Source organism: Lagenorhynchus albirostris, chromosome 8 (assembly GCF_949774975.1).
Source record: "Lagenorhynchus albirostris chromosome 8, mLagAlb1.1, whole genome shotgun sequence".
NCBI lineage: Eukaryota > Metazoa > Chordata > Mammalia > Artiodactyla > Delphinidae > Lagenorhynchus > Lagenorhynchus albirostris.
This window is the reverse complement of record NC_083102.1, coordinates 48,903,725-48,928,725: the sequence shown is the minus strand read 5'-3', so window position 1 is coordinate 48,928,725 and position 25,001 is coordinate 48,903,725. Positions and strand designations below refer to the sequence as shown.

Sequence of the window (25,001 nt, the reverse complement as noted above, 5' to 3'; positions counted from 1 at the left end):
TACACAGTCAACATTTACAATGGCATAAAGTAAAAACTGACATGCAGACTGATGATTCTTAGGTATTGTTAGGCAAAGAAAGATCAAATCATGCTCAGTAGTGGGTGGCCTTGGTACTCAGTGTATTTCATGAACCAGTACATGATTGTTAACTGTTCTAGTTCAGACCTTCATCACCTCACCCTGGATCATTGCATCATCCACTCTGCCTCTCTGTACTTCCCGGAAACGGCCTTTGTCAGTTTACTCGGCTGCTCAGGAATGTACACTAGCCCCCCAACGCTTTAACTACAAACTCCTCTCACTGCTCTGGTCCCACAGCCCAACCTTCTGTGCTGCACTCATTGCTGCCTCTGTACGTGGCACTCCTTCCCCAAGGGGCATCTCCCCTCCCTCATCCAAAGCCTATCTAGTAACTAAGACTCGACTCAGGTTACCCAGCTTTCACGAATTTCTCTCTGAGTTATCTAATCCATACTTACATCTCCCATTTCAAGCTGAGTATTTATTCCCCAGCGGAGTTTATGTACTTCAGTTTTGTCCGTTCAACTAAAATAAAGTAGAAACTCACTGAGATCGCGGCAATGTCTTACACTCAAAACTGTATGCCCCACACTCCAGGATGTGTAAAAGATGTTCAATAAATATGTACTTCATGATGAAACAGACATACTTCTTCTTCATTTTGGATGACGCACCAGATGACCCTCCTAAATGTTTTCTTAAGAAGGGTAATTTCCAATAGGAATATATTTTCCATGTGTATATTGGACATACTTGAAGAATTTTAGTAATGACTAAACAAACATTTGTTCTGAAGTATGTCTAGCTTCACAATGTGAAGTGTGCTGTTCCTCGTCATGGCTGGCTGCGGCCCATCGCGTTTTCCCATGTGCTGTAGAGCATACCTTGTCTAAAGAGCCCAAATTCCACTTGCAGAAAGAAAGATACCTGTCCCCTGAAGAACTGGGACCAAATAATTCTAGTTCTTCGAAGAAATGGCTTCAGTTGAATTTACTGTAAGTATGGAAGAGGTTAAGACAGAACCCTGCAACAGCAGAAACAAGTGTGGCAGGTCTAGGGAAAAATCTGCTAGTTTTTCAGCTGCTGCTTCTTACTCTTGTGATTATTTTCTCAGAAGATTGAGGGTCTCCAGCTTGTTACTAACTAGGTATGTGACCTCGGGCAATCCCCAAGTTCTTTAGGGGTGATTTTCTTTTTTTACATTTATATCACTCTTTGAGACTCCATAATAATCCAGTTACGTACTTAACATAAATCAGTAAGTCTAATTATTATACATTTGGACCCTCACAGAATTACCTATATGAAATCTCTTGTTATATGTACTATAAATTTTTTGTTGTTGAGGGTAATATCTGCCACTGTTCTTATTATATAAAGTTGTTGAGGTCAGATAATCCGCGAAGATTCTAGAAATTCACGTGAGATTTTTTTTTCTTAAGTAGCCAGTGCTGGGAAAAGCCAAGCTTCCTCCTTCATGATTAAAAAGAATTATTAGCTCCTTGTCTCTCCCTTTTTCAGTGTGGCTGCCAAGAAGCTCAGGAAGTTCAAGCGTAGAAACTCCATTGTCTTTTAAGGTCTCCAGAGGCAGTCCTTTTTTCCATTAGCCTTTTATTTATTTTTCCCCAATTATGTGGAGCCTCAAGATCTTCTCACCATAAAGTGAAGAGCTAGCACTAAGGCTCCCCTACCTCTACGATTCTACCATTCTAAATTCCTTTAAGAAGTTCAGGATTATTTCCTTTTTTTTTTTAATGTAAATTTATTTATTTATTTTTGGCTGCTTTGGGTCTTCCTTACTGCGCACAGGCTTTCTCTGGTTGTTGCAGAACATGGGCTCTAGGCTCGCGGGCTTTAGTAGTTGCAGCACGCGGGCTCAGTACTTGTGGCTTGCAGGCTCTAGAGCGCAGGCTCAGTAGCTGTGGCGCCGGGATTAATTGCTCCACGGCATGTGGGATCTTCCCGGATCGGGGCTCAAACCCATGTCCCCTGCATTGGCAGGCGGATTCTAACCACTGCGCCACCAGGGAAGTCCTAATTATTTCTTATTTTTAACTATATTTTCATAAACATATATTAAACATCTATCTGCCATAATGTTAGATATTGGGGATTCAAAAATACTTAAGACACAGTGTCTACCTCAAGGAATTGAGACAGGGAAACGAATAATCCTGGTCATGGCCCACTTAGGTATAGCAAAATGGAAAGAGAAAACCCTTTAGGGTCAGATCTGCGTTGATTCCAGGAGAAGGTACTTCCTAGCTGGTATCCTCAGGTGATTTACATAATAAGCTTACTAAGCATCAGTTTTCTTACTTGCAAAATTATATTGATAGTACCATATCCTTTGTAGGGTTACCTTAAGAATCAGAGGAATGAAAGCACAATGAGTACCTAGAACAAGATACTGTAGGTATGCAATAAATACTTTTTCATCCCCTCCCTCTGCCTTCCCACTAACTGGTGTAGCAAAATACCAGGGCAACAAAAAAACAGAGCATTTTGGAGTGTACTATAAGGCAACCTGATTATTACGGGCTGTTCCAAAGGGAATCTGATCTTTAAAGAGATAAGAAAGGAGACATCTCAAAAGAGTGAGAATATGCCATATATACACTGAGGGAGCTCTTGATTTTTGGGGGGGTGGGGTGGGGGGAGAGCAGAAGGGCGTAAAAAAATCATGGATTTTTCAATTTAAGATTTTTTTTTTTTACTTACCAACATGGTGCTTTTCTTTAAGGTTGTTTTGGTTTGCTCCTGGAAAACCTCTGCTTACTCCATGCAGAATTAAACCATGTAGGTTCTGCAGCCATAGCAGCCCCTCCACTGCCACCTCTGTGTAACTTGCCTCTCTGACACTGCCTTCTGGTCTCTCCTTTACTTCTCAAGCCACTGCAGGGCCTCAGCCTGACAGCCTGTCTCCTGCAGGCACCTTCCCCTTTCATCTGTCAACATTTTCCTGGAATGCTCCCTCCAATTTATGTAAGAGAAAATCGGGAAGTACTAGAGCATGGTTTTTGCAACCAGGTAACAAGAGGAGTCCCATGAGTGGAATGAGAACATCTTCTGACGTAATGCTGTTTCCATACACTGCTTATCACCACCAGGGAGAGGTTATAAGCATAGCATAGGTCTGCCCACTATGCTTCACCGTGGGCATTTAGCATAGAAACTAAATGCCGTCAGACCCAAACAACCGCAGTGACAAGTACAAACACTCCTCCTCCTTCCCAAAAGACTACAAGATGTGATAACATTTAGGGAACTAGCGTAGTATCATCAAGGTATGTCCTATATTGAGGTGTCCTGGTTACTCTTCAGCAGGTGGTTTTGCTATATGTAGCACATGGGGTCAGATGGTCACAAAGGAAAAACTAAGAGCTGAAAAGGAACTCTGTATTTCCCTCTGCCAGTAGAGCTCAGCAAGACTTTCATTTTATTTGTTTTTCTGGTAAGTCTGAAGCCAAAAAAAGCCTTAGTAACAGAATCTTTACATTTTCACAATGAGAAGCAAATGATCAGTGACAGTTACATTTCACCAATCACTGGAAAAAGTCACAGCTACAAAGGGAAGCAATGCTTGAAACTCCAAATAACACCCACTAAAAAAATGCCCTTTTACTGTATATTAGTGAACACTGTCAACCCACATTTCCTGTTTTTGACTTAATAAAAAATGTCTCAAAAAGCTGCAAAGCCCAAGTCACATGTGTCCTAGACGAGATGAAATATTCCAGCGTTCTTAACTCTCTTATTTTTCTGTTAATAGCAGACAAGCAGCATGCCTCTTTCCTGCTGAAGCATAGCTCTTCTGTCATTAAGTCTCTAAAAATAATTTATTGCCTTAAAAGTAAGAATAGGAATGTGGTTAGCGATTTACTGGTGAGTACAGATTGAAAGATAAACTAATAGACAATGTAAATCCAGAGCAGCAAACAGAGTAAAATAGCCAAAGAGCTATGTGGGACTATAATATGCCTATAGCTATATAACCTGGATCCTGCCATGAAAATTATAAAACTCCATAAACACGGTTCTAGGACAATACTATTAACTATGATATTGTGTCCATGTTTAAGATGGTAATAAAATTGAAATGCAAACCAGTAAAAGAATTTAGCATGATTTTAAACAACCTGTTTCCTAAAAAATAAATAAATAAATAAAAACAAAAGATTTGCGATCTCAAATACGAATTTCCCCCATCAAATAAATCTGAAAGTAGGCCTTGTGTTTCATAATAACTTCACTAACAAGGCAGCGGTCATAAAAATCACATATTCCTGGAGACCTTCCTGGTGGCGCAGTGGTTAAGAATCCGCCTGCCAATGCAGGGGAACTCAGTTTCGAGCCCTTATCCGGGAAGATCCCACATGCCATGGAGCAACTAAGCCCATGCACTACAACTACTGAGCCTGCGCTCTAGAGCCCACGTGCCACAACTACTGAGCCTGCATGCCACAACTACTGAAGCCCGCACGCCTAGAGCCCATGCTCCGCCACAAGAGAAGCCCCTGCAATGAGAAGCCCGTGCACCACAATGAAGAGTAGCTCCTGCTGTCCACAACTAGAGAAAGTCCCTGTGCGGCAATGAAGACCCAACGCAGCCAAAAATAAATTAAAAAAAAAAAAAGGTAATTGTACCTTGCTTAAAAAAAGAAAAATCACATATTTCCCTTTCATCCATTCCTATCAATACCTTCCATCTTTGGGTGGGGGGCAGAATTTCTAAATCTCCACTGAACTATTGAAGTATATAAAATGTCTTAACACATAAAAAAACAGCAGCAATGTTATATGAAAAGACCTGTAAGCAAAAAGTTACAGGCTTGCATTTTTAGGCAAGTAGTATTTAGATTTATTAGTAGTAAGGTTCAAAGGTTAAAACTAAGAAAATGCCAGACACTTTGAAGGAGGGGCTAGCTCAGCCAGGGGTCACGTGGCAGCTGCTAATTGGAAAATGTTAACAAGCGAAGGGGAAGGGCAGGGTAGCTGCCTTCTCTTCCTTCTTTATTGTAACATTTGATTTTCACTAAAAAAGAAAAGAAAAGAAAAGAAAAGAAAAAAGTAAAGAAAGAAAGAAAAGCTAAGATCTGTATAACTCAAAAGAGGCTTAAATTAAATAAATCACCCCCAGGCAGACTGAGCACAGCTGACACCCTATCAAGGCTTCCTTGCAAAAATAGAAAAAAAAGACTGAATTTTAAAATCAAACTATATTTCTATAGTGAATTCTAATACAGAGAGCCTAATCATCAAACTAGCTAAATCTTTTTGTCATTATATTTACAAAATTAAAATATTCTTTATTATAGCACATGCCATTTTATTTCTTGATTTGTCTAAAGGTTTATTTATATTGAAAAGAATGTATCTCTTCTTAAACTATCTTGTGTTGCCTTTTTTTAAAAGGTTATTTTCAGAACTAACAAGCTTCTAGAAGGTAAGTCAAATCAACAATAAATACTGCAAACTATAGATCAGTTAATTATAAAAAGCAAGTTGTGTTTCTTTGAAACCTTTTAAATGGCATTTTTTATTAGAAAAGTTGTGGCACTAATTTTTTTTTTACTAAGTACACATTTTTTATGTCTCTATAAATACTGTTAGACTCCTTAAAATGCATTTTTCCTTAAGTATACAATTTTTACATTTAATTCAGAATGATGAAAAGAATTTTCATGATTAATGCTTATACTTCATTGACATGAGATAGGAAAGTAATAACCCATAGCTAAATTTAAAGTTGGATTTATGACATCATTTTGATTGTGCACATTAGCTGCAATTACCTGCACCACTCATTCTGAGCCACTAGATGGTGTAAAAAATAAATTTAAACGGTAAATTTTCATTCCAACACCATGGAATCTAAATATAACTCTGAGAAAGATTAAACAAATTTCTAGGCATATAACAAAGCTAGTGATTTCTATATCTATTGCACTTAAAAAAAAACAATCAATACATAGCATCAGCTCTACCTTGATCTAGAAACAAGTCCTTTTGAGCAATTCTTTGCTCTCTTCTTCTAAGGGCCTTGAGTTCTGAATTTATAATGATACTCATCATTCAAACTGCTGTCATCATTCACATATTAAATAAATTTATGATATTAACTTATGATCTATGTTTGCCGAAATTTTTATAAAAACTGTAAGACCAAGCAAATATAAAATTAAAGAATCACCAGAGGTTCCTATCTGAACTCACCCAAAGCCAAGGGGGGAAGTAAGAGTCTTCATAAATATATCCTGACCCCCAAAGCAACCTGACAACAAAGAGCCAAGATGCTCATCAACGGCCCAGAATTTGTCCAAATTCCGTCAAGAGAAAACTAACTGTCTTTCTTTCACCCTCACTAAGATCAACCTGGTTGATTGTACTAGGTCCGCAGCTGGGTAAATATGGGTATTTACTCATCCAGCAAATGGTGATAATGTGCTAACAAAGCCTTGTCTCTTCTTTTAAAAACCAAAATGAGCTCCAGATAAAATGCCCATCTCTAGAAGGCCTCTCATGAAATGCTGCCGGTGGAAATTTAAACCTTGTGAAAGGTTGATAAAGGAAGTATTTTCAGGCAGTCCATACCCAAATAACAGCATTTAGAAATTTTAGATAGGAGTATATTCTTTCTATGAGGTGGATTACCACCCTTAGCTCTATGACAGGCTTCACATAGAAAATTACAGTCATCAACAAAACAGGTTTGGGAGAAAAGGAATGACTTCCCCCAGAATCCTAGAAATATGATACACACCTATGATTGTACTTTCAATTTCATATTCACAGAAAATGATTTTCTGAGGCAATGGCAGAAATAAGACAAGCCTATGGGAACGCTGCTTGCACCACAGCCTGTCCCAGAGGCTGGTACTCTGAGGCTTTCAGCAACAAAGACAACTTGAGAAAAACAAAAAAACAAAGACAACTTGATTCATAAAGAAGGCTTCAAGAACAAACCCACATGGGCTTCGTAAGTGTCATATTTTACCATACAAACATACTGGCTACGTGCCATTTATCCCTATAGTCTGAAGTTCCAAGTGGAAGCTAATCAACCTTTTAATTTTATATGCAATTTTACACACAATTTAATTTTATGCAGCTAAATTGGTGAAAGAAACTGTGAGCTAAGTAAATTTGAGGAATGATTCCAAGAAAGTTTCTTTTCAAGAACTGAAACTAATCAGTTTGTTTTCTATATTAAGTAACTGACTCAAAAAGCTGTCATTTTAACACAGGACTATTGAATGCTCTGTAACAGGCTTAATCCAAGAGTTGTGATATGGCTATCTATAGCTTCCAAGAACTGAAAGTATCTTTCTAAAAAAAAAATACACTAGCGAGCAGAGGACTGAGAAATAAGGGACAAGTCTTATTTGGGCACTTCAACCAGCAATGATCACAGTTGGCTGTATTTACTTACTATTTTCCTCCAATCTACAAGGGCTTACATCTCTCTTTTTTTTTTTTTTTTTTTTGGATTCCTGGTGCCTAGAATGGGCCCCTGCACATTTTAGGCACTTTACGACAGTTACAAATTAAATACAAGTAAGGAAAGAAGGGGGAGGGGGGAAGAAGAGAGGGAAAAAGGAAGGAAGATAGATACAGGCATAAGAAAAAAATAGAGCAGAAAGCTCTGATCTGGGAGTCAAAACACCTTGTTAAGTACTGGCTCTGGCACTTTCTTGACCCAAATTCCCTTATCTGTAAAACCAAGGATAGACAGATGAGCCCTAAGATCTCTCACTCCAATGTTCTATGATTTTCTGTATATGATTTTATGCACCAGTCAACTAGTGTTTAAATTCAATTAAGTGACCTTATTTCCAAATTCTCTTCTGTATCTAATAAGTCATATTATCTTTCTGAATAAGTCATAATCTTTCCAAAATATCTCTCTAATCAACAAAGCACATTAAACTCCTAGACTTATGATTTATGTAACATTTCTTTACTTATATTTAAATAGTCTCCATACATCATTTGTTTCTAATGTGGCCTCATGAAGTAGACTGAGGGAGATATTTTTTAACCCCCATATTACAGTAGGCAAAGTTAAAATATGAAAGTTAAAGGAGCTCATGCATGTCATTAGAAGTAAAATCAATTAAGAATCTTGACTTTTAGATTTAAGGTCAGAAGCATTTTGAATAATCCAGTATCTTAAGAGGCAGAAACAATGATTTTGTATATCTAAGGATGAGTTCATAGCAATATACTTTGCTATTATGTTTACAAATACAATTATGTTAAACTTAAAAAAAATTACCTAAACCTGTCTGAATAGAAAAGTATTGCTTTTAAATTGCCGGAACACCCGATGTATTTACATAAAGATGAAAAACTTGTTCTATAAACACAGTGTTACCAGTAGTGAATGGCAGACAAAATCAGAATAAGCACACAGAAGAATAAAAAGGAAGAGGAAAGAAAAACATAATAAATAACCTAATACCTTACAATGTTAACTTTCACATAAGTATATTGTTTCTGGAGAAGGCAGTGTGTGGATGTGAGCCAAAGGCTGAAGTGATAGGTAAACACACTGTTAAGTTGAATCCTGTTATCTGATTGTGTTTAAAATTTGATTATATTTCACTTGACAAAATAATTATTGTGAACTCCCAATTGTTAACGAGGACCTAGAAGAATTCCAATTGGCATTTTTTCCCTAGTGTTGTAGATCCAAATGCATAAAAATGCAGCTTCGTATTCATGCTTTACAGCTGTCATTTTGGGGTATCTGCTTACCTTGCTAAGAATGTAAATCACATCACCACGTTTAAATGACAATTCATCAGAAAGAGCTCCTGTGCAGTCCCACAAACCCTGGTAAAAATTAGCATAATCGGTGCTTTTATCTCCTAGGAAGAAGAAAGAGAAAATAGTTAGAGCTTTCATGTAATGGGCCCTCACTTAAAAATGAACAAATAGCAATTAAAGGGCCACTCCAAACCACCAAAAAACAGTCGAAAAAAATTCTGTCCTCATTCAAAGAACACTTTATAACATCCACACAAGAATCCTACTTCTTACTCTCATCTAATTAAGGACCATTTCCAAAAAGATCTAATTTTGAATGTCTTTTCTTTCCTCTCTCCTTTTCTTGTTTTTACCTAAAACTTGTAATTGCAACATGTTTCTTCAAACCAGCACCTAAGTTACTTCCCACTTATTTTTCTATAACAAACCTAAGCCCACTTGCAACATGTTCTGAAGATGAGTCAGCCTCCCTGTATAACGAGCAATATCCATGAGATGTGATAAACACGTTGTGAAATAAGCACCGTACAGAATTTAGGACACATCATAAAAATAATAATAATAAAGGAGCTAAGGTACAAATACAACCAAACGAGGTAACAAAAAAACTTTTTGAAATTTAAACTTCAAAAAAAAAAAAAGCATCAATGGCATATATATATATATATTTTTTTTTTGATATGGACCATTTTATAGTCTTTATTGAATTTGTTACAATATTGCTTCTGCTTTTTTTATGTTTTGTTTTTCTGGTCACGAGGCATATGGGATCTTAGCTCCCCGGACCAGGGATCAAACCTGCACCCCCTGCATTGGAAGGCGAAGTCTTAACCCCTGGACCGCCAGGGAAGTCCCTAAATTTAAACTTTTTCAAAGCATAAAGCTGGTTAAAGGAAGAGAATAAAATGAAAGTAATCTAAAGGATAATTCCAGCTCTTATCATTAGGAACTTTTGTACCCAAAGCCTCTCAAAGTTATTTCTGAAATATTTTAGCAACTTTGAAACTGCCAGTGCTAAAGCTGCATTTTCCAAGATTTCTGTCAGCCCTAGTTTAGGACATTAGGCTCTGAATAAACATGCAACATACACTGCAGTTATCAGCTCATCCTTCTAACAGCATAAGCACAATGGATGTGATGTGTTCAAACTGCCATACAGACCATTAACTGATTGATTATTTAGCGCTCTCCGCTCTATAATACCACAATAAACCGGGTAATAAATGCTTTGTCACTTATACAATGTGGGTCGCCTGAAACACAGCACAGAGTTAAATACACTGGCTCTTTTGTTACACTGAGAACTGTTTCCTGTTTTTAATTTCATGATAATTGAGTTTTGATGAGTTAATGCAAAAAGAATGCAAGCAATATCAATAAGATGTCCCTGTATTCACTAACCAGGCAGAACATACACGTGCTGACAACTTCCATCATTGGAATGTCATCTTTGAATTCTGAGGGGATAACTGTGGAGACACATGCTGGATCAGGGTTGTCATCTTAGTTTTGTTATATGGCTCTCAAACAGCAGGCTCCTTGGCAGTTCTAACACAACCGGTCACATTAGCGTGTCAGGAGGGCGTTCATCTTATTACACATAGCTTGTGATTTACTCAAAGTGTTAGGTTTATTCGAAATTTTAAAAATTCTCTTTAGTATCTGAAACATTTTTTTAAAGCCAAAAAGAAAATCTGAATAATATGGAGTCTGACTATTTAAGAAGTAAGACGCAACTTTTCCATTATACTTTTAAGAAAATAAACAAGGACAATCCTCCTATTAAAGTTTTTCTGCTTGTTTTCTAAGAACTCAAAAAAAGAGGGGGGACGGGGGAAAGGAGGGATAGAAGGAGGGAGGGAGACAGAGAGACAGACACCTTATTGACTTTTCCGCTCTAGCATTTGAACACTCATCACAGAAGCTAGCAGGGATGTACACAAGCCTGGGAATCCAACCAAGAACTAACAATGCTTGTGGCCACCCTTCATTACATTTTCCCCTCAAAGCATATATTATGGAAATTCTATGAATGGACACTAGAGGGCACTCTGGCTGGACAGATTTCTCCAAACATTGTCAAATTTTTCTAAGAAAAAAATTACTTAATAATGAAGTGAATGATTTCCTTTAAAAACCACTTATTTAGACAAATAGGGATTTAGAAGTTGAAACATTCTAGTCAGATTAAATCAACTGCTAACTGGGTCAAATGTTGTGCCCCATGCAGTCCATCAGTGTCAGTTTAAAAGTCAAGGAATTAGAGCAAAGAGAGGATGACATCATTTCACACGCAAGGCCCTCCCCCATAGTCACTGGCCAGGAGGTAAAAGGATCTAAATAGCTGGTTTCCCCAGTCGAGGCTCCTGTGTGTTCCCCATGCTGCTCAGCCTTAGGCTTGATCCTAAAAGGCTGAAGAAAGAAAAGCTGGGTTAAAAACTAGAGAAGTTTTGGCTTAGCTGAAGCATCCCAGTGGGTTCTGCAGCTGTTCAGCCTCTGCCTGCTCTTTCCTTTTTCAGATTCTCTCACAATAGTTTTTCACTCAGTAGATTTTCAAACGCAGGGGAGAGGGAAGAAGGAAGAGGAAAGTATATGGTGATTTCTAACACATAATCCTTATCACTTTGGGGGTCTCTCCTCTCCTCGATGCGCTTAGTGAAACTCCCATTAACACTAATGGGAGTTACAGGAGCACAGGAGGGGAAGAGAGACCCCAACCGTGTGCAAGATGCATCTCTCCCTAGATGTGCATCATGGGCATTTCATTAAATCTCACTGCTGTAAAAAGTCAACAGAGCTAGTGATCTGGCAGTCCTGGGAACAAGATGCATTTTCTACTGTGCTTTCTGCAATCTTGATGATGATGTTACCCAAAGACCAACCTCATTCCTGTGTCCCATATGTGAGCCCTGTTAAAGAATAGTAAGTTGTTTATGTCACATGGCTACCTACCTGTACACACAAATTGACTATTCTATTTCAGCATGCAATATTAGTTATGATGTAGAACAGCGGTCCCCAAACTTTTTGGCACCAGGGACCGGTTTCATGGAGGACAATTTTTCCACGGACGGGGGGTGGTGGAGCGCGGGGTGGGGGGGATCGTGGGAATGGTTCAGGCGGTAACACGAGCGATGGGGAGGGGCACATGAAGCTTCGCTTGCTCGCCCACCGCTCACCTCCTGCTGTGCGGCCCGGTTCCTAACAAGCTGCGGACCGGTACCGGTCCGCGGCCCCCAGGGGTTAGAGACCCCTGATGTAGAAGAATCTCAATGGGGGAGAAAACCTGGCAGTCTATGCTCATTAGCCTTAGTCTCCTTCGGAAAGTAATGTCAAAATTCTTAAAATGAATTCCAGACATAAAAATTAAGAATTATCTTGTTCCTCAGAGAGCAGCAAGCTCCTCTGGTTTACTTTTCTAAATTTTAAGTGTGTCTAAACATACACAAAAAAATATGCATCGATATCCTTGGAAGCACTGTGGGTTCACAGAAGTTAACACTGTTCATTTATACACTGAAAAAATAATCCCTGTGAGATGTGTTTTTTAAAAACAACAACAACAAAAAAAATGGGATGGAGCATAATGTCATAAACCACCAATAAGCTTACATTCTGAATACAAATTAAATCGGTTTAGTTGTCTTTATTATATGAATTAATTTTCCTATTCTATCCACACCGTGATCCATGTTTTCAAAATTATCAAAAAAAAATCATCTCATTATGTTTCTTGTCCTAAGAAGCATATATGGTTAAAAAAGAAGGTAAAGAAACAAAGAAAATAACATTCTAAATTAGCTGGCTTGTGAAAGATTTAAACAATGTATTTGCTCTTGTAAGTTAAACATGCAAAAACAGATCACTGAGCAAGAAAAACAGAATTATTATGAAAGTACAAGCTAAACATTGGAGATATTGACTTTTGCAAAAATGAAAAGATTTTTAAAACATGATGACAATGGGTAAAATACAATAATAAGATAATGGAGAATCTCTCCTTGAGTAATGTTATAGGTGTAAAAACTATTTTAGAAAGGTAAGTATATTGTATAATGTTCAAAAAAATCAAATGGAATCTTTATTTTTTATATGCAAGCTACGTAAGCTTAAACATGAAATAACTTGTAAGAAATACATGCTTAATTTTGTTTCTGCTTATATATTTTACATTAGAGTAGTCTGAAAAAAGAATTTTTCCTTTAGTAAAATCAGTCAACGTGAAAAATATAACATTCTTGAGTAAGGTTAGAAGTTCACATCATGTGAAGCTCAGCAAGATAGTAATACCCTTGTCAACTCACTGCCCTGCACAGCAAACAAACTTCTAATGTTACATCTTTGACAGCCTGGGGAGAGCAAAGGTCACTGGTATGCAAAAGCATTAAAACTGTTGCTTGAAAAGAATTTCATGTCACTAAAGATAAGAATTATTGCAGTGCTTTATAGCAATTGCATGAAAAGGTAGATCTCCTTATTGCATTCCTTTGAGGAAAACCTGATTTGTCCTTCCTTCCCTCAAAGGCAAAAATTTGGGAGACACTTACTTTAAAAGGGTTTTGGAAAAACATAATTGTTTTAAGCCAAAACACTAATATTTGTGGAAAGAAGATTTGTATGTGTCCACCTTCTATACCTGCACAGAAATTACAAAAAAAAGAAAACGACATGCTTTTGGCAGAAGCTTTATGATAATAACAAAACGTTATGTACTTAAAACTGCCAGTGAACATTGTCCTCAAGGCTTTGCTCAGCCTTGGTGTTTATAGCTGCATCTAATGACTTGTTCCTCACTTCCCTTCTGAAAAAAGCAAACCCAAACCTTTTGCAGCAACCTGCTCCTGCTTTCCTGTCCAGGTCCGGAAATCAGGCCTCTGTTTCCTTTCTACATGCCACAGTAGGAAGGATTCGGGAAGCCTACTTCCTGAACACACACTGCTTGACCACCCTGCCCCTGACAGCTTGAAAGAGTGATGTATGGACATATCAGAGAGGGGAGGTGACCCCCAACTATAGCTCTTTGCAGAACATGGGATGATATGGCAGACCTTGCCCCAGCTGACATGTGGCTATGAAGAGGTGTAAAGTCCTGATAAGAAGGCAGTCCTTCTCTTCTTTCTGTGTAAAATAATTGCTGGTTTATCAAAACTAACCTCATGCTTGCACTACAGATAGGGTTTATCTCCTGCTATTTGGAAATAACAAGAAGCAAGAGAAGTTGCCTTTATCATGTGATTCCGTACACAGCACGTGCAATTATTTTTCCAGTCTTAGTCATAATTAGTACCTGGGGCCACGTGCCAAGTGGAAAGGGATAAGGGGAATATCCTTCCTAGCCTTCCAGGCCACCACTGTCCTTTTCCCATTTTTAAGCTGCTGTCACTGGACTCTGGCATTTCTTACCCAATTCATTTGCTTTCTGTGTTAATCATATGCAATGAAGATATGCATGGCCAACATTTAAACAGGCTGCAGATCAATTAGCGGTCTTAAGTTTATCTGATTTTTATCAAAGAAGACAGAGCTGTGGGTCGATTGTCAGAGCCTGTGTCAAGTTGACCTTTTCAGAGATGTCTACATTGCCAGTCCCCTGGGCAACTTGTTGTCCCCTGTTAGTCTCTGAATGGCAGAAGTCTGTTCTGCTCAAGCACAAAGTATACACAGATGTCTATATTACATTCTTATAGGTTTGACAGCAACTGCATGTTGTATCTATAAACTGTCCTTTAGCAGTGACACTTCCTCAATGATGATAAGCTAATTTATGCAACTAAATCTCCTTTGCGCAGAAATGAAAGCTAATTGAGTCGTTACAAAGTAATTCAGAAAGGAATACCTTGTATAAATTGGCTTACTTTATAAATCCTTCTCAAGTGGTTTTCATGCATCCTAAATGGGTCTAAGAAGCTTATCAGCCATAAGAGGTCCAGACCCAAGGAGACAACCTCGGGGAGATGAGGACACATCTTTAGAGCAGTAAGAAAGTGACGAAAAGGAAAGTGAACAAAACCAACATAAGCTTTCCCAGAAAGCTGCACAACTCATTACCTGTGGTGTGGTGAACACTGTCCTGACTCATCTTCCTTTGCCCCTCCACTTTCACCGGAGCTCCATTCTCTTCCTCTTCTGTAAATAAACAACATAAATGGGACACTGAAGGCTTTCCTCAGGGAGAAAGACACAGTACTCACCCCATCTTAAGAGCAAAACTAAAAGTGTATAACACATAAATATTCCTTTTCAAAGAATGAAAGCACTCAACATTCACATCCCCTTTTCAATAATCTAAAGCTGAACAAAGAAACCTCTACCTATTTCTAAATAGCAACCTGACCAGTTGGCTTGATAAAATTTAAGGTATGTACTAATGTTTCACATATTTTGTTTTAAATATTCACAGAAACTCATCTGGAATAATCTTAAATCCAGAAAAGCCCTAAAAATGCAGTAAGATGACACCCGGCATTATACGGATTGACCACATTATACTTGGCATGAGTACCACAGATAAAATCATGGTCCCTGAAACAACAGCAGAGCAAAGAGAAAATGTGTGATATAAAATACAGTTAACCTAGAAGTCATTTACTGAGCATCAGATACTTCATGTTTTCTCAATTGATCATCACAGGAAGATACTAGAAGCATCCTCACCCTTCAAGGTAAGACCCCCCCAAATTACACTGAGGAACTACTATGTGTCATACACTACAGCAGATGTTAAGACTTCATAGGTAAACCATTTTAAATCCTCCTTTTACAGAGAAATAAACTGAGACTCAAAAAGATAAAGAAACTTCCAATGTTTGCTATTCAAACTTAGGTTTATGATGACAAAATCCATGTTCTTTATCCTGCATATGTTCATATATATCTTCATGTTATTTCTACACTCTCCCATCACACTCCTTTCCCAAGTTATAGGAAGAAAAATGATGAGATTAAACAAGAAGGGTTTTTAAACAGAGTCAATAGGCTAGTTAATCCTTTTACATCAAAGAAATACTTACTACATGACCACTTGCCCCACCTAAGGATTAATATACAATTTAGAAATATTTAAGGCAGGACATACGAACAAAATGGCACGTCAAGGAAAAACTGGGATCAAAAAGAATCGTAATTCCAAGAAAATCAAAAACTTTAAAGAAAAATATGCAAATAAAACAAATACAGTCATTATGACTATTAAATAATTCAACTCATGAATCTTCATTGAGCATTAACTACCTGTAAGAGAGAGAGGTTCTACCAGAAAGGCAAGGGTAGTAGGAAGCTTCTGCCTTCAGGAAGTTACAGCCTAGAGGGGACAGAAGACAGAACCTAAAGGAAAGTGGGATAAGGGGCATAAAACCTGACCTGTGAGGTACAAGGTACTGAAGGAGTGCAGAGGAGAAACCACCCAACTGGGGCAATACCATAAAGGCTCTGAGGGATGGAGAGAATCTGAATAAGGAGAGATGGGAAGGAGGAAATTTCCAGACAAGGGAAGGCATGAACAAAAGAGCAAGGCATGAGCATATTCATTTTGGCTAAAGAATGTGGTTCTCTTGGGACTTCCCTGGCGGTCCAGTGGTTAAAACTTCACCTTCCAATGCAGGGGGTGCTGGTTCAATCCCTGGTCGGAGAGCTAAGATCCCACATGCCTCACAGCCAAAAAACCAAAACATAGAAAAATACCAGAAGCAATATTGTAATGAATTCAATAAAGACTTTAAAAATGGTCCATTTTTATCAAAAAAAATAATAATAATAAAGGCAGAGGCTGTTCTTGTAGAATAAGAGCAGGATGGGAGATAATGCTAGTCATTTGGGCAAACTGTTGAAGAGCCGTGAACATCCTGCTGTGGACTTCAGACTTTTACATGTTTGGTGAGGAATAAGAGTCCCCCCAAATTTCTGAGGCGAGGAAGGGCAGGACTGAAACTGCTTGAGGAATGGCTGTCACATCCCATTGTCCCAGACAGCCTAGATGAGGGGTGTGGGGAGAGAGACCATTCCTAGTCTAGCTAAAGGGAAGTCAGTCCTGAACTGAAGGGGCAGAGGAAATGGAACGGAGATGGTTATGAGAGGGAAAGGAACTAGAATAGACAAACTTTGCCTGACTGGATGTGGAGGGCTACGGGAAAAGAATGAGCAACCAAGGATGACTCAGGTTTTGATCTTAGTTAACTGAGAAATGGGAACATCATTACTAAAAAGAGAATAGCAAGATAAGCTACTCAAGGGGTTGTGTTTCTGACATGGGACATTTAATATACTGGTGGGGCAACCCAGAGGAAATGTCCAGGGGCAACTGCAAAGCTTGGTAGACAGGTCAAGAATGCAGGTGTAAATTTAGAAGTCCCATGCAAATTTTAAAGTGGTGATTAATAAAAACTAGCATTTAAATCAAGCTTGAGAGTTACTGTACTTACAAGATAATTATAACTGTTTCAAATTTTTGTAACTCAATTCAAACAAAAGAATGAAAGCTCCAATATAAGGAACAGCTGGAAATCATTGGCACTTTATACACATTAAGCTAAACATAATATTGGCGATTTAATATAGTTCAGTCAAATAGTAAAGAATACATAGAAGACCTAATAAAAAGTCTAATACTAAATGCTGTCTCTTTTCTCCTCAACAATTATCTCACTTATGTTAAACCTCAAGGACTAGTTATCATAAATGGGTCAATAGGGTGTTTTCATACAGATTTTAAAGGTATTAGGGACATTTACCATCATTTAGTCCAAGCTACTCATTTTACAAATCATTAATTTCTTTTGAGGTGAAGGAGAGAGCTTTCTTTACTTTTCATACTTTCTCTTTCCCCAGCACTCCCTCTCTTCCAATTTGGTCACAAATTCAATAGTAAGAAGTAAATTCAAAACTAGTTAAGGGCGCTTGTCCTGAAGTCAAAAGCTTTAACCACATTAATACAGAAAGCACTATTCCTGGCTCTTAAGAAGACACTATGGGATTTACTCTCACCACCCAAAGTCAGTGTCAAGATATCATAAAAACTATTAATAATTACAAGAGGGGCTTCCCTGGTGGCGCAGTGGTTGAGAGTCCGCCTGCCGATGCAGGGGACACGGGTTCGTGCCCCGGTCCGGGAAGATCCCACACGCCGCGGAGCGGCTGGGCCCGTGAGCCATGGCCGCTGGGCCTGCGCGTCTGGAGCCTGTGCTCCGCAACGGGAGAGGCCACAACAGTGAGAGGCCCACGTACCGCAAAAAAAAAAATAATAATAATTACAAGAATTAAGTGGGAAAAACTCCATTCTTGGCAAAGTTGTCAATGAATTTAGAATTTATTACTAAGAATTTATTATTTTATTAAAATTTAAGTACCTATTATATGCACAATGTATTCTTAAACTATCAGAATGATATTAAAAATATTTACTGTGAAGTATCCAAATTGAAATCCATGTGAGATGCTTAATAAGAAGTATTTTAGAGGATAAGATGCTCATTAAAAACACTTCCTTTCTCCTTTGCAAACCTAGAACTTCTATCTTTAGGTCAAAGCCTTCTGTGTTTCAAATATCAATTTTTTCTTAACAGTAAAACAACCCATTTTATCTTGGGCTAACGGTACAAACAGCTTCCATATAAAAGACAACAAAATCAAATCTGGTGTGTGCTTTTTTAATCTTAGGAAGAAAAGAACTCAGCCTGAATCTTGAATAGACTCTGGTACAAGGGAGATGTTCAATAAATACTAAGTGAACAAACGGATTCCAAAATCATGAAAATAAATCCTACTACTACATTCATTTACTAACAGAGCAAACCTCTCCACATCATTCAAAAAATATATAAGGACAAGTGACCAAAATTCTAGGCAATAATCACCTTCACAATATATTAGAAACATACAGATGTTGTTTTATTTAGGTTTATTATTAAACATATTTTATTTGGGGGTTGAGGCATGATGTCATTATACGATACTAATTAATACCTCAAATAGTCAGTATGTGTGGGTTAATATATTCCATTCAACATTTTAATAACAGTAAACAAAAACAGCTCAGCTATGCAATAAAATCCATCAAACCATACAGATGGTTATAAGGTTTTCATTATGTGGTTTCCATAGCAATCATATTGCAAATCTGGAAGCTTCTTGCAAACAAGCAGCTTGTATTTACATGCCTCTCAGCTGCAGCACAAAACTCTTCAACATGTGAAGTTATTATTCCATTCACACATTGTTAGGAGAATCACCGGGAGATTTTTTTTTTTTTGATCATAACAAGATGAAAATAACAATAAAGTGAACTAATTGCAGAAGATAACTCAAGCATAGTTATACATTTACTAAACTAACCAATGAGTATTAAAAATGTTCTTATAGTCATTGAAAGGTTTTTAACATTAAACCCTGTCAAAAATATGAGACCTCCAGGAATAACCAGACCCTAGAGAATCTAAAAGCTTGAATTCTACTTTCACTCTTTTTTGGATACATATTAAGCCTTTTTGCTGAGTTGAGCAAAGAGAAAAAGAATAGCAGAAAATTGAGTCTTCCCAGATTTTTTTAGAATGACTACCATTTGAGGAAATGCTTCCTGTAGGAAAAGTCAAGACCTTTCTTTTTCGCTGCTAGATTAATCAATTTAATTTACAAATTGATCCAGTTCCATAACAGATGGATTATTACCCTAATAAGGATCAAAGATCTGTCTAGCTATGCAGTTTTTACAAAATGGCTATTTCTGACTTACTAACATTCTTTTTTAAGGATAAATAACCGAAAAAACAAAAGTGATAAGCAACTGACATGTGCAGCTGACATTGCTTGGAAAAGGCTAAAGACAATTTGTTAGCACCAAAACAGGATGTGTGATGTTCACATCATGGCTGAGGACTGATATTATCATGTCTTCCAGGGAGAAGAGGACGACAACACAAGAAAATCCTTGACTCACACGATGATTACCTTTCTCACTAAACATCTTCAGAAAACAGCTCTCCTGAATTACAATGTAATTTTAAAAAGAATAAAACACAGAATCAAAAGTTATGCTCTGAAATAAATCTTGGGTTTAGATCTCTACCTGCCCAGGCTTCATCTGATTATGAGACTATATATTTATCTCAAGAAACATTAATATGTGTTGCTTCAATGTTCACACTATATGCATTTATATCCATTATGTAACTAAATCCTCATTAACAATTCTAAGAGGTAATAATAGGAACTCTTTTTTCCTCTTTATGGATGCAAAAGTGACATTTACAGAGCTTGAATAATTTGTCCAGGTTCACACAGCCAGTTAGAACAAGAGCTGGGATTTAAACTTTCACATCTTTCACTGAAGCCCCAGCTCTAAGCCATGGTGCCATTTCCTTGATTTTCGGTTTATAGATACAGTTTTTGCTAAAATTTCTCGTGAATATTGGCTGTTTGTGGACTTGGAAAACATTTTCACATAAGTGGGTAGGTTCTATCCTACCATAGCACTGTATTTGAGGTACATCTTAGGTTAAGCAATCCTTTCAGCGACGATTTAGAAACAGAATTTCACGTCTGGCTGTCCCAAATGTGCATCTTCTCCTTTCTCTTCTCCATCCTCCTTCCCCACCTTTAATGTTCTACACATTCAACTGCCCCTAAAGCCAGCACACAGTATTTGATAGTTTGTAAAGGTCTCTAATGCAACTCATAATTGAAAACAGATTTATTTCTGAGGCCAGTCAGCTTTACCTTCTCACTTTATTTCAATAAGGAAAACACAGCTAAATGGAGATGGTAAAGAGGAGCCTTTCTACACACAAAGATCTGAAAGAGGTTCACCTACATTTCAGAACAACAGGCTCTCCTGCACATTTCATCAAGGGTTCAGGCTTTCCTGCACATTTCATCAAGGGTTCAGGCTCCAGGGAGTTGCAAGCAAGATGCCCCTGAGTAGGAGGAGATGGAACAGATGGGATGGGGAACTGAAGACACCTCCAGCTAGTCCTAGCAGTAAGATGAAAAAGAGGCAGAAACACAGGGAGGATTTATACAAATGGAACCTCACCTCCTCTTCTCTCTCAACACCTGGGGCAAGCTCTGAAGCTGGTGGAAGGGTTAGAGAAGTGGAAGAGTAAAGTCGAAGGGATATGGGTGAGGGAATTCAAAATTATGACAATGAAGACAAGTGAGCTCCTTAAGGGCCTATAAATCCTGGACTACTGGGAACTTAAAATACGGCACTTCTAAAGGTTTCTTCTATCTATTTAATAGCCTGACATATAGTTTATAGCAATAAAAGATATATTTTTATAAAGATATAAGCATGTGCCTTTTAGTATTATGCTAACTTCAAAATGAAAAGAAAGATAAAGATGCCTGAAATGGCAGTCATGTTTACTCTCCTGGAAATTAGGCAAACTGAGTCCTACTGTTAAAGGTCTAGTTACTCATGCAACCTCGACACTGTTTCTAATTCTGTGTCTTCTCTGTAAAGCAGAAAGAATAACGTCTATCCCATAGCACTTTGAACAGGATTTGGAGAGGACAATGAGATAATCAGATTTCTCAAGGGGGAAAAAAAAAGCACAATTAGCATGCAGTATCAAGTTCACTACCTGAGGAGCTGGGTGTTTTGCAACAACTTATTAATTAAGCAACCGAGAAGGTTAATGTGATATAAAAGGCAATAAAATAAGCAATAGTTGTACAATCATAGAAGCTAATTTTCAACCTGGACATTCTATTCTTATAGGGTTTAATACGAAAAGGTTATCACTGCTAAAATAAATGCCTTTAGAGCACAGTGAATTTCTGTACTATAATATTAAAATTCATAATTTATACACAAACATGAAAATGCAAAAATAATGATTGTTCACAGACATTAAACTTGTTAACATCATGGTTGGGATGTTGGGAAAAAACTCAAATTCAAGCAAGGATCTCATTTGACAGAATTGGGAGAAATCTTAGAAGGGAAAGACACCTTAGCTATCATCCAGTTCAACTTCCTTCTTTCATTAAAGGGGAACTGAACTGGGGTGTTGGATGACTGGACCAAGGTCATGGCACTTCCACCCTGCTCTTCTCTCCCTGCACTGCCTTCTATGCAACACGCACTGCAGACATTCCTGCTGCTCTAGATGTACTTCTCTATTAAGTAGCAGGAGCAGTCTTACATACACTTGTTCATCTACAGGCAACGATGGCAGGCAAAGAAAGCACATAGGTTAAAAATAAGGTTTTACTAGGCCAGATTCCATCAGTCAGAAGTAACTGTGAGTCTGCAAATGATCCCACTCCTATAGAATACTAGACATGGGGAAATTATGAAATGCGACTCCACCTTGTCCCAGTGTATTCTAGTCGGTGTATGCTATAATATGACATTCTTCTAACTATTTCACAAAGCTCAAATTCTCAGCTTTTTAATTAAAGTGTATAATAAATTCTGTAATATTAAAATTTACATCCAAATTAAATTATTTCTCAGTTATAGTAACCTCTACCTGGCTCTGGATTTCTGGTACAATTATACTTTGCTACATGTAAGTCTTTTTTTAATTTAAATTGAACTTTTTTCTTATTATTCTTGTTACAAAAGCAGTATCTGTTCATTGCTAGAAGCCAGAAAATAGAGATAAGCAAAAAAAGAAAAAACATTTTCAGTCACAGAAGACCTATCCATAAACACTATTAACATCTCCTTCTAGACAACCCTTATTCAGTTTCTGGTTTTTCTTTATTCTCATTTTTAATAATAATATCTCAAATGTATATGTATTTCATTATAAACTGTTTTGAATCCATCCCATTTTTAGAAAGTAAAATATTTCATCTTAACTTAGATTTTAGTTTAAGTTTCATTCTGTAAAAAATACTATCTAATATACATAAGTTGGTGATAAGATCATTTAATTGTAACATGGCTGTTTTATAAGGAACTGTCTACCATAGCCTTAGGAAAAAGGCAGATCTACGAATGCAGAGCTCATTTGTTACAGGCTTTGACTCTGTTTCTGATGCCTGCTTATGCAAATACACTCAACCTCTTCATGTGCAGTGCACCTTAACCTCATTTTCAAGAGTCCAAGAAAGAAAAATCACAGGTCCCTCTAAGAGGAACCATCACCCATTTGACTTATTGGTTCTATAATCCCTTATACCAGCAGTGGTTTCCAAGACTCTTTTGGGGCATAGAGGGTCTATGAAGTCAAAACTATTTTCATAATAAAATTAAGATATTTGCCTTTTTCATTGTGTTAACATTTGCACTGATGCTGCAGAGCAATGACGGGTAAACTGCTGACACTTCAACGTAAACTAACACAGTGGCACCAAACTGTCACTGTATTCTTCACTGCCCTGCAGTAGCATTAACAACAAACAAGCCAGTTTTACCTAAGAGTGTCCTTGACGACAAATTATTATTTTCATTTAATCAATCTTGAATACCTGTCTCTTTAATATGCTGTGAGACAAAATCAGAAGAATGTATAAAACATAGCCACCGCAGCTCCAGGTGTGTGGGAGATTGAGTGGTAAACTGAACTAGCTGCTTTTTTCATGGAACACCATTTTTACTTGAAAGAATGACTGACAGGCTATGGTTACTCAGACTTAAGAATCTGGCAGACATTTTCTCAAAAATGAATTAAGTGAACTTGTTATTTTAACAAAAACAACTGACATTTATTGCCCATGATAAAATTTGAGCTTTCAAGCAAAAATTAGAATTTTAGAAACTTACATCTTAGGATATAAGCTTGATAACTCTTCAGCATTTAAGGACTTTTCTAATGAGATCAGTGGTGATATTAATGAATGTGATGTTTTAATTGTACCATAACTGTGTCAATATTTAGAAGTTCTGCATAATGTAATGAACCAATATTTTCCAACTGACCAATGCATGATGTTACAAAAGCACGCATGGGTAAAACATCCATTCAAAGTACAAGACGGTCTCCTGAATTTTGCTGTAATACTGTGTGGAAAGTTCACTGATATGGTTTTGGACTCCACATTGCAACTAGCCTTTAACGAACACTTGTCAAGTTTGGGTACAGTATCAAAGAAGAATACCCACCATTACCTGCAAGGCTTATTAAAATACTTCCTTTTCCTATTAGTACATATCTGTATGAGGCTGGATTTTCTTCACATGCTGACTATACTTAAATTAAACAACATATAACAACAGAGTAAAGGCAGAAGCAGATATGAGAGTCTAAATGTCTCCTATTAAGATACACATTCAAGAGATCTGCCACTCCTCACTCATATTTTGGGAAAATATATCTATTTTTCCAAAAACAATGTTATTTATGTTCACATGTAGTGGGCTTATCATATGACTTTTAAATTAATTAATATTTTTAATATTTCTCAGTTTTAATTTCTAACACACTAAGTATTAAGAGGCATAACCCACATAAACAAAAGAGTCCTCAATAACTCGGAGTCCTCAATAATTCTTAAGACTGAAAAGGCCTCCTGATTGCAGAGGGCCTGGGTTCGATCTCTGGTCAGGGAACTAAGATGCCACAGGCCGTGCGGGAGAGCCAAGAAACAAAAAAAACCACCACCACAACAAACAAACAAAAAACCCAGACAAACAGAAAAGACCTCCTGGGATTAAAAAGTGTAAGAATTGCTGCCCTGCACTTTCTAGGGTAGTTTTTTGTTTTTTCTGTGTGTGTGGTACGCAGGCGGGCCTCTCACTGCTGTTGCCTCTCCTGTTGCAGAGCACAGGCCCCGCAGCCATGGCTCACGGGCCTAGCCGCTCCGCTGCATGTGGGATCTTCCTGAACTGGGGCACGAACCCGTGTCCCCTGCATTGGCAGGCGGACTCTCAACCACTGCGCCACCAGGGAAGCCCTCTAGGGTAGTTTTAATTAAAAATCTAAATATTGTTGATCCACAACATGAAAAACCTGTTATCCTGCTAACCCAGAGCACTGCTTGATAATTCTTTTATACTCCCAAAACACACAGTCTGAGGATTGACTCAAATTACTGTTGACTCATATTAAGCTGTTGACCAAAATCCCGTGTCCTTCCCATTTTCTGTGGGGCAAAGTCTTTCCTTTCTCATACTTGGGCAACTAGATTTTTGGGGCAAGTGTGATATTCTATCATACTTCATCCTGTTAGATTTGACCCACGATTTTGGTCTATTGAGAGCATAGCCTGTATATATCTACCCAAGGCATTCATGAACATGGCAGTATGACAATTCTGAGAAT

The 25,001-nt window shown here is 37.7% G+C and overlaps 1 protein-coding gene across 2 annotated transcripts in view; it reads right to left on the bottom strand.

Annotated features, from left to right (window-relative positions):
• The window catches only part of SKAP2 (src kinase associated phosphoprotein 2), a 155,005-nt gene that overhangs the window by 7,667 nt on the left and 122,337 nt on the right, over window positions 1–25,001 (bottom strand). For both annotated transcript variants that reach the window (XM_060156968.1, XM_060156969.1), the window contains exons 10-11: window positions 14,845–14,922; window positions 8,785–8,897 (exon numbers count right to left, since the gene is read on the bottom strand). In XM_060156968.1, the coding sequence (XP_060012951.1) occupies window positions 8,785–8,897; window positions 14,845–14,922 (191 nt within the window). The remainder of the gene's footprint in view (window positions 1–8,784; window positions 8,898–14,844; window positions 14,923–25,001) is intronic.